General features: G+C 39.4%; 3 protein-coding genes across 3 annotated transcripts; all 3 read right to left on the bottom strand.

Annotated features, from left to right (window-relative positions):
* Window positions 1-278: 278 nt before the first annotated feature.
* LOC130975837 (uncharacterized) lies at window positions 279-2,688 on the bottom strand. Its single transcript, XM_057900566.1, has 4 exons — window positions 1,792-2,688; window positions 972-1,065; window positions 525-755; window positions 279-289 (listed from the first exon to the last, which is right to left on the bottom strand). Exons 1-4 carry the CDS (start codon window positions 2,686-2,688, stop codon window positions 279-281), a joined length of 1,233 nt encoding a protein of 410 aa, XP_057756549.1.
* A 3,732-nt stretch (window positions 2,689-6,420) lies between these two features.
* Window positions 6,421-10,908, bottom strand: LOC130973839 (receptor-like protein EIX2). The gene is made up of 2 exons (XM_057898516.1): window positions 7,726-10,908; window positions 6,421-6,873 (listed from the first exon to the last, which is right to left on the bottom strand). The coding sequence occupies exon 1, from the start codon at window positions 10,860-10,862 to the stop codon at window positions 7,728-7,730; it is 3,135 nt and encodes a 1,044-aa protein (XP_057754499.1). The 5' UTR covers window positions 10,863-10,908; the 3' UTR covers window positions 6,421-6,873; window positions 7,726-7,727.
* Window positions 10,909-13,847: 2,939 nt separating this feature from the next.
* On the bottom strand, window positions 13,848-16,621 carry LOC130973052 (phosphatidylinositol 3,4,5-trisphosphate 3-phosphatase and protein-tyrosine-phosphatase PTEN1). The gene is made up of 7 exons (XM_057897425.1): window positions 16,346-16,621; window positions 16,059-16,235; window positions 15,671-15,784; window positions 15,271-15,444; window positions 14,678-14,917; window positions 14,397-14,498; window positions 13,848-14,096 (listed from the first exon to the last, which is right to left on the bottom strand). Exons 1-7 carry the CDS (start codon window positions 16,619-16,621, stop codon window positions 13,956-13,958), a joined length of 1,224 nt encoding a protein of 407 aa, XP_057753408.1. The 3' UTR covers window positions 13,848-13,955.
* Between the last annotated feature and the right edge of the window lie 198 nt (window positions 16,622-16,819).

Here is a 16,819-nt window from a genome sequence, read left to right on the forward strand (position 1 = left end):
TTTGGCTTGTGAACAATTTAACGTTTTTGGCGTTTAGCCGTTTTATCTTGGCCTTTTATCAACGACCGTTTTATCGTTTGCTCGTGTTGCCGTTTCTTTTAACCGTTTTGTGGTTTATCGTCTTCGCTTATATCAATGGCTCACGGCCTTTTGTGTTGTCGTTATGATTGACGGGCTCCCGGGGTGATCAGTCCCGGGGGCGTACGCCGTTGTTGGACGAGGTGGTTTATCTGAAAATTAAGTGACAAAATAGGAGAAAAAATTTGCGCAAGTATATATTATTCGGTAACTGTATAAAGGACAGATAAGTCGCTATGAGAAGTTCAAAAGATAAATCTGCGAAATGGCCACTTAGCTATCCTGGTCGGTTAGTCGGGCCTTCTCCTAGGAATAGAATCTTCTCAGGTTGTCCGCATTCCACGTCCTCGGGACCTCCTTGCCATCGAGCCTTTCTAACTTAAAGGCTCCTTTCCCCATCACCTTTTTTACTCTGTAAGGGCCTTCCCAGTTTGCCGCTAGCTTACCTTCTCCGGGGGTCGGCAAGCCGATATCGTTCCGTCTCAAGACGAGGTCGCCAGGCTCGAAGTCCCTCTTGAGCACTTTGGTGTTGTAGCGCAGAGCTATTCTTTGTTTTAGCGCTGTTTCCGTCAAATGGGCCATTTCCCGGGCTTCATCTATCAGGTCCTTTTCTACAGTTTCCTCTACTCCTTTTAAAAGCAATCGCGGGCTCGGTTCTCCGATCTCCACGGGAATTACTGCATCCACCCCGTACGTTAATCGGAAAGGGGTTTCCTTGGTGGAGGATTGCTCGGTTGTTCGATAAGACCAAAGGACCGATGCCAGCTCGTCGGCCCAAGCACCCTTCTTGTTGTCCAACCTCTTCTTTAGCCCTGAAAGGATAACCTTGTTGGCGGACTCCACTTGTCCGTTCGTCCGAGGGTGTTCTACCGAGGAGAACCTTTGCCTTATACCTAGGCCGTTGAGAAATTCTGTGAACTTTTTGTCGGCAAATTGTGTGCCGTTGTCCGAGATGACGACTTCTGGTATCCCGAACCGTGTTATCACCTGCCTCCACATGAATTTTCTGCAATTGGCAGAGGATATGCTAGCCAATGGTTCGGCTTCTATCCATTTGGTATAGTAATCAATTGCCACTATGAGATATTTGACCTGCCCAGGGCCGACAGGGAAAGGCCCTAAGAGGTCGATTCCCCACTGAGCGAATGGCCGGGAGGTCGTCAGCAAGCTCAACCCGTTTGCCGGTGCCTTGGCAAAGTTGGCGTTCTGTTGGCACTTTATGCACTTTTTGACAAACTCTTTGGAATCTGCCATCATCGACGGCCAGTAGTACCCAGCTCGGATCAACTTCCTTGCTAGGGCTTTTCCTCCGATGTGGTGCCCACAGCAGCCCTCGTGGACTTCCCTGAGGACGTAGTCCGTTTGGTCGGGGTGTAGGCACTTCAGTAGGGGCTGGCTGAGCCCTTTTCTGAACAGCTGTCCTTGGATGACGGCGTATTTGGCCGCTTCTCTTCTTAATTTCACCGCCTCCTTTTCGTCATCAGGGATTTGGCCGTGTTCTAAGTAGTTGGTGATGGGGTCTAGCCATGAAGAACTTAGGGTTGTTATGTGTAGTGCAATTGCAGGTTCCCTTGTCATGCCTTGGATGAGAGACCGGTTTCCCTCCCCTGGCTTAGTGCTGGCTAATTTTGATAGGAGGTCTGCTCGTGTGTTCCTTTCTCTGGGTACATGCTGGACCGTGACCTCGTCAAACTTTTGGCTCAAGCTTTTGACCTTTTCCAAGTATTTCTGCAACAAGGGGTCCTTGGCTTGATAGCTGCCGTTTACTTGGGAAGTGATGACTTGGGAATCGCTGCATACTTCCAGCCTTTTTGCACCGACCTCTGTTGCTAGGGCCAAGCCTCCTATGAGGGCTTCGTATTCTGCTTGGTTGTTTGAGATGAAAAACTCGAATCTGACCGACTGCTCGTATACGACCCCGTTTGGACTTTCTAGGATGATCCCGGCTCCTCCGAAGGTCTGGTTGGAGGCTCCGTCCACATGGAGCTTCCACCGTGTACCCAAGTCTTCGCCTGGGTCTCCTGTTACTTCAACCAAAAAATCTGCCATGGCCTGTGCCTTGATGGCTCGCCGGGGCTCGTACCGTATGTCATATTGAGAGAGCTCGATGGACCAAGTCATCATTCTTTCCGCCAGGTCGGGTTTTTGGAGAACTTGTCGGATCCCTTGGTCCGTTCTGACGACCACCTGGTGACTCTGGAAATACTGTTTTAACCTTCTCGAGGAAGTTAGGAGTGCCAAGGCTAGCTTTTCCAACTTGCTATATCTTAACTCTGCTCCTTGTAGTGCCCTGCTTATGAAGTAGACTGGTTGTTGGGTCCTCCCGTCCTCCCGCACTAGTACTGCGGCCAGGGCTTCGCTTGTTATAGCGAGGTACAGGTACAGTGGTTCCCCGTCCCTTGGCTTCCCGAGAACGGGAGGTGCCGCTAGGATTTCCTTGAAGTGTTGAAAGGCTTCTTCGCACGCGGGTGTCCATTCAAATGCCATCCCTTTCTTCATGAGGTTGAAGAATGGTAGGGCCTTTGTCGCCGAGGCCCCGAGAAACCGGGAAAGTGATGTTAATCGCCCCGCCAACCTCTGGACGTCCTTGACACAGCCCGGGCTCTTCATCTGAAGTATCGCCTGGCATTTCTCCGGGTTGGCTTCTACCCCTCTCTGAGTTATCATGAATCCCAGGAACTTGCCGGCTTCCATGGCGAAGGCGCACTTGAGGGGGTTCAGCCTCATACCGTGCTGACGGAGGGACGTAAACACACTTGCCAGGTCGTTTAGGAGGTCGTCAGGTCGGGCTGTTTTTGCCAGGATGTCGTCCACGTAAACTTCGACCGTTTTCCCTATGAGGTCGTGGAATATCCTGTTCATCAGCCTTTGATATGTTGCCCCTGCGTTTTTCAAGCCAAACGGCATTACCTTGTAGCAAAAAGTTCCTCTTGGCGTTATGAACGCCGTTTTGTCTTCGTCTGGTCGGTGCATCGGTATCTGATTGTAACCGGAGTAGGCGTCCATGAAACTCAGATATCGGTACCCCGCCGCGGCGTCGACGAGTGCATCTATGTTGGGGAGGGGGAAGCAATCTTTGGGGCATGCTTTGTTAAGGTCAAAGTAGTCCACGCACATTCTCCATCTGCCATTGTGTTTTTTCACCAATACCACATTTGAGAGCCACGTTGAGTAGTCCACTTCTCGTATGAAGCCTGCTTCTAGGAGGCCGGCCGTTTGCTTGGCTACCTCCTCTGCTCTTTCCGCCGACATCTTTCTCCTTCGTTGAGCCACTGGGCGTGCTTCCGGCTTGACGGCTAGGTGATGGGAGATGATTTGTGGATCTATGCCCGGCATGTCGGCTGGTGTCCATGCGAACAAGTCCCTGTTGGCCCTTATCATTTCAACCAAAGGCTCCTTCAGCTCATGTGGGAGGTTCTTGTTAACGAATGTGAACTTTTTCCCTTCGTCACCGATGCTAAATTTCTCCAGGTCCCCTTCTGGTTCCGGCCTCGGCTTGTCCTCTACTCTGGCATCGAGGTCGGCTAGGAATACGCCGGATGCTTCCTTGGACTTCTTTCTGAGGGAAAGGCTGGCGTTGTCACAAGCGACCGCCGTCTCGAGGTCCCCTCTTATGGTCCCTATGGATCCATCATCGGTGACAAACTTCATAACTAGTAGCTTGGTGTTGATTATGGCTTCAAAATCATTGATTATTTTTCTTCCCAAGATGATGTTGTAGGCTGTGGAGTCTCGGAGGATTACGAACTCGGCCATCGCCGACCTCCGGCCTTGCACCTGTCCCACCGAGATTGGTAGGGAAATGACTCCGTCTGGTTTGATGAAGTGGTCGCCTAACCCGATAACCCCGTGCTGGTGTGTCGTCAGGTCGGCATCCTTCAGCCCCAGTGCGTCGAACACGTTGCGGAACATGATGTTTGAATCAGCTCCTGTGTCGACAAGGATCCGTTTGACGAGGCCGGTTCCCACTCTGGCCGTTATGACCATGGGAGGGTTTTCCGGGGCGTCGCTGAACCATTGGTCTTCTGGACCAAAAGAAATGGACGGGGGTTTTTTGGTACTCTGCATTGGTGGAGATGAGATCGCCAGGACCTTGGCGTCTTTCTTGTGTGCCGATCGGGACTTTGGCGCAGTGTTCTTTGCCGTTACCACGTTTATTACAGTGAGGCCGTGGTCTCTGTCTTCGGGCTCCTGTCGCCGCTTGGCCGAGCGTGTCTTGCCTTCCTCATCTTGATCGCGATAACGCCTTCTCGGCTCCCTGATGAGATGGGAGAACGCGGCTAGTTTTCCTTCCCTTATCGCCTGTTCTAGTGCATCCTTCAGGTCGAAACAGTCCTGTGTTTGATGGCCATACCCCTTGTGGTAATCACAGTAAAGGTTCCTGTTTCCTCCTGTTCGGTCCTTAAGTGCTCGGGGCTTCGGAAGGATTCCCTTCTCCGCTATCTGTTGGTAGACCTCCACGATGGGGAGAGTGAGTGGGGTGTAATTATTGAATTTCCCGACCCTGGGGAACGGTCGAGGTGCCCTGTCTGACGCCTCTTCCCTAGCTTTTTCCTTCGCTCTCTCTCCGTCGACGGCCTGCCGTGCTTGGCTGTAACCGGACTGCCGTTTATTGGCAGCCACGACTCGGCTGACTTTCTCGTCGTTTATATACTCCTTGGCCACTGTTTGGATTTCATGCATCGTCCAAACTGGTTTCGTGGTGAGGTGTTTCCGGAAGTTCTCGTTGAGGAGGCCGTTCGTTAGGCAAAGACTGGCCACCGAGTCGGTTAAGCCGTCAATTTCCAAGCATTCGTCGTTGAACCGATCCAAGTACTTCCTTGTCGATTCTCCTTGTCTCTGGGTTATCCCCAGAAGGTTGATGGGGTGCTTAGCCTTCGCGATCCGCGTTGTAAATTGGGCCAGAAATGCACGACTGATGTCTGAAAAACTGTAGATGGAACTTTGCGGAAGGCCGTTAAACCATTTGATCGCCGGTCCTGCTAAGGTCACCGGGAAAGCGCGGCATCTCACTTCGTCGCCTACTCCCTCTAGATTCATCCTGGCCTCGAAGGCCGTCAGGTGTTCTAGAGGGTCTTGAGTTCCGTCGTACCTCATGTCCGTTGGCTTGTCGAAGTGTTTCGGCAGCCGGACCTCGAGGATAGATCGGTGGAACGGGGTGGCGCCCATTATCACAGGTTGTCGTGTTCTTCCGTCTTCGCGACCTCTTGTCGCTCGATGGGTCGGTCTGCCTCGGGAGTAGATGATCGTGTCATTTCGTCTCCTCATTATGGGTGACTCCTCCCGCGAACTCTCTGCTTCCGTCCGCGGGCGGCTTCGGTAAGAGTCTTCCTCCTCGCTTCCGGGAGACGGGGTATAGCTCGGATCGGTAGAGCGTCCGTCCCGCTCCCGGTCGGCAAGCTGCCGCTCCAGGTTCTGGACTCGGTGGCGCAGCTCTTGCATTATTATGGCGCTATCACCGCCCGTTCCTCCGAATGGTCGTGTCCCCGTGCGTCGATGGGGGGACCTTCGCCGCCCCCCTTGCGAGGCGACGGAGGCTGCCCCCTCCGCTCCGGCAGCCCGGCCTTGGTCGCCAAGACCCAGTACAGCTTCCATTTAGACGGTCCCCACAGACGGCGCCAATGTTCGTTAGGTCGGCTTCCGAACAGGTCGGGTGGACAGAAGATGCAAAGGTGGATAGGTGAGGATGTCTTGGTCCTGGTCGCGCTGATTGTGGGTCTGCCGAGCTGACGAGCACTGTGATGGTGAACGGACGAGGGGGGTGCCACCTGCAAAGACACTCCGACGCTCAAGTCAGCAATGTGCAGGCGGGCAGAATGAGGGGGTGAGAGAATGTGACGTACCTCGGGGGAAGAGCCAATCTTCCCCTTATATACATGTCAGTAGTGGGCCCCTTACGTGACAGGCCCATATTTCCAAGGACGTTGTCCTGCAGCACGTGTGTGATCCGTACAGGACGCGTGTCCGGGTCGGTTGTAGGGCGCGTGCCCGGGTCGGGTGTTACACGGGTCGGGTCGGCCCAAAGCTGGTTCTGGGCCGGGCCGTAACAATTTTATTATAATTTTGTTGCTTTTAATTTTAATATGAATTTAATATTTTTTATTAGTATGTTCATGAAATATAGGATAATAAAATATTATATTTGATTGAAGAAAATAATTTGTTACAGATAGGATTGGATAAGGTTGGATGTAGAACTTTAAGATATGAGTAGGGTTATGAATTCTCAACGTCCGAGTATGATATAGTTAAATTTAAAAAAAAAAAATTCGCAGATAAAATTATAATAAAGTCTAAACTCTACCAATAGCTGATATTATTTATTTTTAAATTTTCAACTTTTAAGTAGACTAGCCCAGTAGTTCATTATAAAATAAACATGCTAATTCATCCTAATAGATTTGGTAAGCAGAAATTAAAGAAAAATAGAACTACCACGAGTCCACAAGCACTTCCATAACAACTAACACTTAATATCGTCCCCGAAAATAAATTACAGCAATAAAACAAGGTTAAGTTTGACAGTCACACTCATATAACAAATACTATGCAATATTGGTGAAATGTGAAAAAGCGTCCTCTTCCACACTCCACCCTGCAGCTACAGCAGTAAACCTAAACAAGGCTAAAATATGCAAACTAATACTTAATATATTAACAAACTTTTTTCATATATTAACTGCATCACTAAATGTTATTGGTCTCCTTTCAAATGGATACACATGCATAAAGATTCTGGCTGTATCACAAACAAAGCTCTATCTCTTCAACACAAGATATTGTCTACTCTTTTGCCTGAAACATATGACATCGTTACATGTTAGGTAATATTCAAAATATATAAAAGTGTTAAAGAGCAGAAACATATATTTAAGTAACATAAAACCATATCCCATATACATAATTACATATATTACTAACAGAAGAACAAGTTCACATGATTACAATTGCATATGTAAGAATGTATATATATAAAGCCTAAATATATAATAAAAGGGCCGTGTGATGAACATGCATGTATAAAAATTAAAAAGTGAAAAACATGAATAATATTTTATTCATGAGACTAAGTCACGTAGCAATAAAATATATAAAACCAAACTTCACACCCATATAAATATCCAATTCAGAAAATATAAACAGAGTGATCTGAAAAAGCATCCTCTCCAAACTTCATCAATATATGCACCTACAAATCTACAACACATGTAAATACTTAGCAAACATGATACTTATTTTCAATAACTGAATTATTCACTTATCTCACTTCAAATAGATAACTATGAAGATCTTCCTTGCATCACACGAATTCATGATCAGTAAAAATTAAACATATGCAGTAATGGCAACAGGTAGCACATATTCAGAGTAACAAAAACGCTAACCATATTATATACGTAAGCTACTGTTTTAGCTAGGAATTAATCAACTAAGCTATGTTTTAACCATTAAAAAACAATAATAAACTGTTTGGTGTGTCCAATTTAAAACTTCAACAATAAAGAAGTACATTTTAACATTTTAGCACTACTATATTTTGTTTCATTTGCATAGAGCAGATATTAATTTTTTTGACATACCAATATTATGAATATAACAACTATATCAACAATAATAAAAACTAGAAGAAATGGAAACGGTGCATACCTTCATATTTGAGATATGATCCTTTTGAATTTGGCCACCTTGATCGCTGTAAATACATAGAGCTTGTCATAGACATCACTCAACAACTTGAAATAAGCATATCTCCAAGATTTCTTCAAAATCAATGAGAAGCACACTCCCCAAAATGCCATAACAAATCCAGCAGCCATAGCAATGTAGAACCCCTCGCTTACAAATTGTTCATCATCATCACCATCAGCACCATGTTCACTGATCTGGTGACCATGAATGGGACAAGTATTGTTGAGGGGAGCACCACAAAGTTTTGGATTTCCTTCATAAGCAGAAGCATCCCTGGTTTGAAGTTGCGTGCCAAGTGGGATTTCTCCGGATAAATCATTGTATGACAAGTCCAGAACACTGAGACGATCTATCTGAGCAAGTTGTGAAGGAATTGTTCCTGACAAATGATTTCTGGATAGATCAAGAGAATCTATTGATTTCAGTTGTCCAATAGTTGGAGGGATGTCTCCACTAAAAAAGTTTCTTGAAAGATTTAAAGAAACCAAGCCAATAAGACTCATCATCTCAGTTGGTATTTCCCCTGTCAACCTGTTGCTGGAGAAATCAATACTTCTCAACAATCCCAGAGTGCTTCCATATTTTGACATTTTTCCTTTCCATATCAATGATGCGCTATCATTATAAACTCTGAAAACTTCATGTACAGCGTCAGTAGTGCTATGATAATCGACATATTCATAATGATAGCCATGAATAATGGTTGCATTTGAATGTGCTAGAGTGGCCATAGCAGACAGATTACTTATGCATTTAGGTATACTGCCAGACAGAATATTTAGAGAGAGGTCCAAGACACGAAGTTCATCGAGATTGCACATGCTTAATGGAATGTTTCCATGAAACTTATTGGAATGTAAGCTAAGTACAAGTAGCTTTCCAATATTATCCCCAATCCAGCTTGGTATTGTTCCCGACAACTTATTACGTGCAGCATCAAAAATTTGTAGTTGTGTGCAATTATTCAAGGATGATGGTATCTCTCCTGAAAAATTATTCCCTCCTAAATGTATTGACTTGATATTTTTCAATGACCCCAAAGACTTTGGCATGTTTCCATAAAACTGGTTATTGGATAAATCTAGGACGACCAATGACTCAAAACCCCTCCAACAATCCGAAAGTTCTCCTCTAAGGTCGTTGTTTGACAAATCCATAAATCTCATGTTTTTGGTCGAGTTTGCACATAAAAGAGGATTTGCAATTGAAAATCTGTTATTGGACAAAAAAGTTTGTGAAGCAGTTGAAAGGAATGCTGGAATCGGGCCTTCAAATAAATTGAAGCTTAAATCAATTGAAAGAAGTGGGTCAGAAATAAAAGCTGATGCAACCACATAATAAGAAACAATAGCTGGTAGAATTGGGCCTTCAATTTTTCCTCGAAAACGGTTGTGAGAAATATTCAAATACAACATAAGATGAAGGGGTTCCCAAAACCAATTTGGAACAGTGCTAGAAATTCCAGCACAGGAAATATCCAAATACTCAATCGTCGTTTGGGTATGAAGCCAGGTTGGAAAGTTAGGCCCCAACTTGCAACTGGCCAAATAAATGTTAGTTAAATCGAAAGGGGGAATCCAATCGACGCTAACATTAAAAGCCAATGCATTATGAGACAAATCCAAAGTGTCAAGATTGGAAAGTCTTGAGAAATGAGCTTCAGATATCAAACCTGTCAGGAAGTTATTCCCAAGGCTTAAGACAGTTAAGTTGGATAGTTGTCCAATACCTTCATGTATGGTTCCACTTAACCTGTTGTTATCAAGTCCTAACACTTCCAAAGATGAAGAAACCTGTGAGAGGTCAGGCAGTATCCCCGTAATTTCATTCCATCCCAGATCCAAGATTCGCAAGGGTTTACGAGCACAACGAGAAAACTCTCGAATATATTCATGGAACTCCCCTGTCAAGTTGTTGTTGGATAGGTCAAGGTATGCCAAATTACAACTATGAAACAAGGATAGAGGTATTTGGCCTTTGAGCTCATTATTTGCAAGATTTAACTCCTCCAGGGAGCTCAAGTTGTTCCCGAATGTTTCTGGAATGGTTCCTGTTAAACCATTATCATTCATTCTGAGAGTAACAAGGCTACTACTGGAATTCATTAACCATGGGAATATCAAGGATGCATCCCTTAGAGAGTTGTTAGAGATGTCCACATATGACAGAGAAGCGGACGATGCAAATGATGAAGTGAGCACGGAATGAACAAGATTGCAACCATTCAAGTCTAAATATTGAAGATGAGAAAGGCTACTCACTTGTTGTTGCCAATTGCTGGCACCACTTAGATTCACCCAAGGAAGTGAAAGATACCTCATGGTTGAAAGTTCAGATAGCCATTGTAAATCAGAACTTATTGACATGGTTTTGTACCTGGGGTAAGAATAAGGATGGAGGTCAAGATACTGTAAACGAGAAAGGTTTTTGAATTGACTAGGAATGGTTCCGGTGAATGCATTTGCGCTTAGATCAAGATGTTCCAAGGATAAGAGATTTCCAAGTTGGGGTGGCATTGTTTCATTAAGTCTATTATAACTAAGATCCAAATATCTCAAGGATGACATATTTGTGACTTGAAGAGGAAATTCTCCAACCAGATTATTGGAACTAAGATCAAGATACTGGAGGAAGAGAAGATTTGCCAGTTGAGGGGGTATGTTTCCAGCGAAGGAAGAATGGGAGAGATTGAGGTGTGTCAAAAATGTTAAAGAGGCAATGAAAGGAGGGATGGATGGAGTGTGAGTAAAGTGATTACCGCTAAGGTCCAAATACTTCAAATGATGTAACTCACCCAGTGATGGGCTTATGGATCCACGAGTGTAATCATGAGCATGAAGATCAAGCATCACAACCTGGCCTGTGTGGTTGCTGCACTTGACGCCTTCCCAGTTGCAACACTCCTTCTGCTGCTCCCCATCTCCCCATGAAGACAGCCAATCATCATCATGGGTGACATTGAAGCCACGTTTGAGAGAAAGCAGAGCTTGCCTTTCACTCTCAATGCATTTCACGCTTGGCACCACCGCTGCACTGCTGGTCCATGCAAGTAGCTGCACCATCAACACCAAATAAACTACACCATTCATCATCATCACTCCAACCACACAATATTTGAAGTGAAGTTGTTGTATGATTGTATCATATCATATGTGTGTGCTCAACAACCTAAGGCCATATTTCCAATTTATAACAACTGATTCAAATTAACAATATAATCAACGCGTACGTAGGTTATACTCACAAAATACATAATGAGGACAGCAAATTCCACAAAGACTAATTCAAACAAAAGATATATAATAAATCCAATATAAATAACTTGTCAAGTGTGGCCTAAATGCTTCCACTCACTCAACGTACTCTATACTCACATCACTCATGACTTGAACTATTGACTTAACAAGTTTGATGTACGTTGCATTATATGAGAGCCTCAACAGTCAACACCAAACATATATTCCTACAGTAATGTTTGGGTAACCCTACAAGTGAATAATAATAAATAGTTTTAAAATACCATTTATATTTATATACATACTCTCAAATAATATATAAATATTATTCTTTAAAAATGATATTCTTAAATCAAAATCAGTCATTAATATATTTGTATATAAATACATGTGTGAATTTATTTTTAATGTCTATTTATATTTCAGTATATATTTTATATTGATATATAATGAACTTTAATAGTTAATTTTAACATACACATAGTATAATGAATTATTCTTTCGTACATTTTGGGTAAGAAAAATTGGCTTTTTTATCCCTTTCAATGGGTTGTGTACTTTTGTAGATATTTCAAACTAGAATAGCAAATAAATAAAAGAATTTAAAAAATAGATCTTTTTAATTTTTTTAATAATTAAAAAAATAAAATATAATTTTTATTTTTTTTTATATTTTTTTGTCTTACTTATAAAATTAATTGTCAGATATCACATTTTGCTGCTCCAATGGTTAAAAAATATTAAGAAGACTGTTCCCGAAAATTTGTAATTAAAGTTGACACAATGATCCTGCATTTTGGATAAACACTGACATTCATCACTAATTTTATGTCAATTTTCTCGTCTGTAGATAAGTTCAAGACTTCTCTAACCCTTACTACACTTTGGTAAAATGTTTATTTTTTAAAAGTAGTTTATAAAAATGATATTTAGTAAATTAAATTAAAATTCTTTTAATAAATATAAATAATAATAATTATATTTAATAAAATAATTTTTAAAAATTAAAAATATTATACTAGATATAAGTGTAAAAATTAAATTTAAAAATTAATTTATATTAATTATATAAGATTTTTTAATTTTAATAAATATAGGTCAATTTTAAAAAACTTCACCTTAAATATTTTTTAAAATATTTTTATTTTTTAAAAATTATAAGTATAAATACATATTTTTTTATTTATCAAATAAAACATAAGATACTGATGCTATATACTGAAAACTACAAACTCTTTCTCAAAAAATTTTAACAAATAAACCAAGCCTAATTCCGTAGTCAACACAAATATACCTTCATAATTTTTTTGTTGTTGTCTCATATATACCTTCATATAAGTTCTCTCAACAAATTAGAGAAAATAATATACTTAGAATTCTAACAATTTAGTGCTAACATTATTGCTACCAAGTGTTCTAAAAATAATAATTAAAGATATTGATTTTTTTTTGTGAAATCAATCATACTATGCGATGTACATTAAAAAACAAATACTAATAAGTTATTGCTATATAGAAATATATTTTTACTATTTTATAAATTTTTTATTATACTATTGTAAACAAATTTAATTATTTGTCTATTACAAATTTAATTATTTTGTTTATTAATTATTTTATTAAAAAATATGTGAATCAATATATATAAATATACAAAAATATATAGTAACTAATTTAATGACTAATATTTAATAAATATAAAATATTTTATTATAAAAATATAACACAAATATTAACTTTTTAATTTTTTTAATAATTTAATGCATTGAAAAAATCAAATACTCTTTTAGACTCATATTTAAGAGCAATGCTACAAAGGCCAACACATTTTATTATTTTTGATCTATAATTAATCAATAATATTTAAAAGTGTTAACAAAAAATATGGTAATGGACTAATGGACTAAAAATATTAGATTATTAGCTAAAAGTGTTAATTAATATAAACTAAAATTATTGTTCTTTGAACTTTCTTCCATCTTTAAACGCTCTTTACTACATAAATAATGTTATATCCGTTATTAATTAAATAAATCTTAACTTTTTATTTATTATATTTTATACTAATAATTTAGATTTAGAGTTTATTTAAAATTTACAGATTTAGGTTTTAAAATTTAAGATTTAAAATTCAGAATTTATGTAAATTTTAGGATTTAGGATATATAATTCCAAATTTAAGATTTAGAACTTAATATTTAGATTTTAAAATTTAAAAAGCCATACATTTCTATTTTTTGTGGAGTGTATTAGCATCTGCCATTTTTATTTTCATCTATTGTCTTTAAACAATGCAAAACACACTCTAATCAAACCCCATCTAAAATTTCTTTCCAATAAATTCACCTTCAGGCTTCAGCGGGTATTTATATGGCTTCATCATGATAAACAATAGACTGTTGTAATAGCGGTCTATCTTTGCTTATTTGGTATTTAAGTGATAGTGAAGTTAATAAAGATAACAAGCTTAATTTTATTCTACAATATAATGAAAATGTTACCTTAATTATACAAATGGCACTTCTTAGTTCTTACATACATGTTTTCGTTATCAAATTCTTTGTACTTTTTATTTTTATATGTTAACACAATTGGATGACATGGAACACAATTGGATGATTATGGTGCATAGCAACTTTAATTGAAATTAAATTCTATGTGAAAACATAGCAACTTTTGCATTATAATGTGCTTTGAAACCCCATCTTTTCGAAATGCTACTCAAACATCAAAACAATACAACATTTGCACTTTCTCCTAATGTCTTGTGCCAATAAAAAAATTAGACAGCAAGACTATTGAAGGAATGAATGCAACACTACACAACAAAACATTGATGGACTCATTTATGATTGGATATAATTTTCTGCTGTTTTTTTTTTTGCAGCACACGTTAGTGTAATGTAAAATTGAACATGACGTTTCATATTATCTGTTGCATAAATATTATGATCACAAGGAAACAATACTAGCATTGTCACTATTGGATACACTTGATGAATTGGCAGGACCAAACAGTAATTCCAAGCTAAAATCACTTCCACATATTGATCTTCCTTTCTTCCCAACTTTGTCCAAATCCTGTATTCCCAGCTACAAAATAACAAAAAGGAAACAAAGTCACATTTTTAATGTAAATAGAGATAACAATTAAATTAGTCTTTTAGTTTTCACCTAATGATGATATTAGTCTCTCAATTTTAATCCGTAAATCAAGTTAGTCCTTCTGTTAGTAAACTGTTATCAAATTGGTCCCTCAGCTTGCCTAACATCATGCTACAGTTGTTAATGTTAGTAAAACTAAGGGACTAATTTGATCATGAAAATTAGAGCATCAATTTGATTTTTATCTAACTGTAAATATGCCAAAATAAATTGATGGAATAAAATTACCTGTACCATGCTGTTCTTAACAAAAGCTGTATTAAAACAGCAATAGAAGAGACGGCCTCCTATCATTTTCTCATAGAATATGACACGTACATCTCCAGTTAGCTGTAAACACAAGAAATCTTATCAGAAAAACATGTAGCTGTTTCACATTTTCATGCATAAGAAAAAAAGAATACAAGGTATGTTCCAAAGGTTGTTGCTAGTGAAAAGTTGATTAGAAGATCCTTATGATTGTGAAGATGGATTGAATGTAGTGTTAAATATGATTAGTGGTTATTTACTAGGATCGGTTGGTCGAAATAATAATCCAAACAGGTTTTCTTGTATATTGCAGGACTCTCTGTATCCATTTGAACAACAATCCGAGGTTCTTCTTGTTCTGATTGTGTTCCATCTTCATTTTCTTCTTCGATATAAGAAAGATAGTAGCGAGGACTGTTGGTTCTCTGATAGCCTTTCTTAATCTCTCTGCAGCACCCTCGGAAAATTTCCACCGGCGGACGATAGCACTGGTTAGGTGCCTGTAAATAAGGGAGAACAACATAACTTTGTTAAGGGTAGAGAGAAGAATTTTGCAGTTGATTCATTAGTTGTTCTTAGTTGCCTCATATACATACAATAAATATATTGAAAGCTATAGGAATTTGATCAACAATGAGATAAACTAAATAAATGATTTTGGACTGAGATAAGCTGCAAAAACATTAAGCTAATAAAGCTAAGGAACTTAGGCTAGTAACTTTGTAGTGTAACTAGTATAGATTTCTAACATCAAAGAATCCATGTATTCTACTTCTTCTGTTACTTGCACAAATATGCATACAATAAGGTATCCAAAAATATTGTTGCATCAAGAAACTGAGGGTTAACTAACCTCCTCCTGCAGCTCTGAAATCACAAAGAATATTGCACAGATGTTAACTGTATCATAAAGGCGAATTCGGCGCAATTCTCTGCTACATGGTTGAGGCAAGCTCACTCTACCCCTAGGGGTAGAAAGTACACTTTCAAAGTATCTTACATAACGGCGTTGGCTTGGTATTGATACCTGAAATCACAGAGGATTCTATCATTCATATTTGTTAAGGGTAAAAGCATAACTTAAGAAGGTATACTCCTAGAAAACTAAATCAAAATCATAAAGGCCTAGATTTTTTGGTCCATTCCTTATGATATTTCTTTCTTGCAGATTGTAAGAGTCAATATCCAAATTCCTCTGTTGTTGAAGACATTTATATTTTTAAATTGATGGAACTATACCTAACATAACTTACTCCTTCATTATTTGTTGTCCTTCTCTCTGCATACAATTGAAGAGCCTCATCTGCTGTCATGCCAGAATAAGTTAGGTATGAACACACCATTAAGCCAGTTCTACCCTTCCCTGCCTACACAATTGCAACAAAAGATTATGTTGTATGTATTCTCAACTTCTTAATGATTCCTTTTCATGTATCAAATTAAAGAATCTCATGTGCATCCATTGGTTAATTGCACTGCATCATGCATAACTTAAAGGAGTGCAACTTCATGCCTAGTTTTTAGTAGAAGAACTTTACATTAAGTTTTAAAATGTAAGAAGCTGTATGATAAGTATAACGCTAAACAAAATTTATTTGATGTTGAGGCATCATTCCAAAGTGAAGTTCTGAGATCCCATACCATGCAATGAATGACAGCAATATTTCTTGGATCACTTGATAGCCATGAATGCACACTTTCACAAAAATCTTTGATCATTTCAAGGGGCGGTACATGGTTATCATCGAAAGGGTATGCTTCAACCCGTCCATGAAAGTTTGCCGGATCATAACTTTCTTCTATACAGAGATTATAGATCTGAAAACATTTAAAATTAATAAGCTTTAGCTATAATCATATGCATGACTATGGAGAGAAGAGACAGATGATATTGTACATTATACATGGCCATGGATTGAAAGTTGCACCTTATAATGTTCATGGTGTGTCATGTCCAACACAGATTTCACCTGCCATAGAGGATTTCGATACACTGCTCGCATTCGTTCTGCAGGAAATGACATTGCCAATATTCTATCTGTGATATATGTCATGTCAAGATCATAGCCGGCAATGAGCATCCGTCTCCGTTGCTTAGATACCAAGTTTCGAATAAAATTCTTGGTAAGGTAATTGATCATGTGATTCTGTAAACTCAAGTCATCAACTTTTTGTGGCCCCTGCTTTGTAAATTTCAACCCCATTTGGTTGATATTTCAGGTTCCACACTAATGACAAGGTATCTATGACACAAGTATAATCATTGTAAGATATGGAGTGTTAAAGATTCATGGCATAAAAATTAACAATGAATTGCTTCACGGTGTAGTTACAAATGATACCAAAAGAAAGCATATATATCAAAGAAAAATTCATTCTTTGTACACTGGAGAGCATTCAAT

Source organism: Arachis stenosperma, chromosome 4, assembly GCF_014773155.1.
Source record: "Arachis stenosperma cultivar V10309 chromosome 4, arast.V10309.gnm1.PFL2, whole genome shotgun sequence".
Classification (NCBI taxonomy): Eukaryota; Viridiplantae; Streptophyta; class Magnoliopsida; order Fabales; family Fabaceae; genus Arachis; species Arachis stenosperma.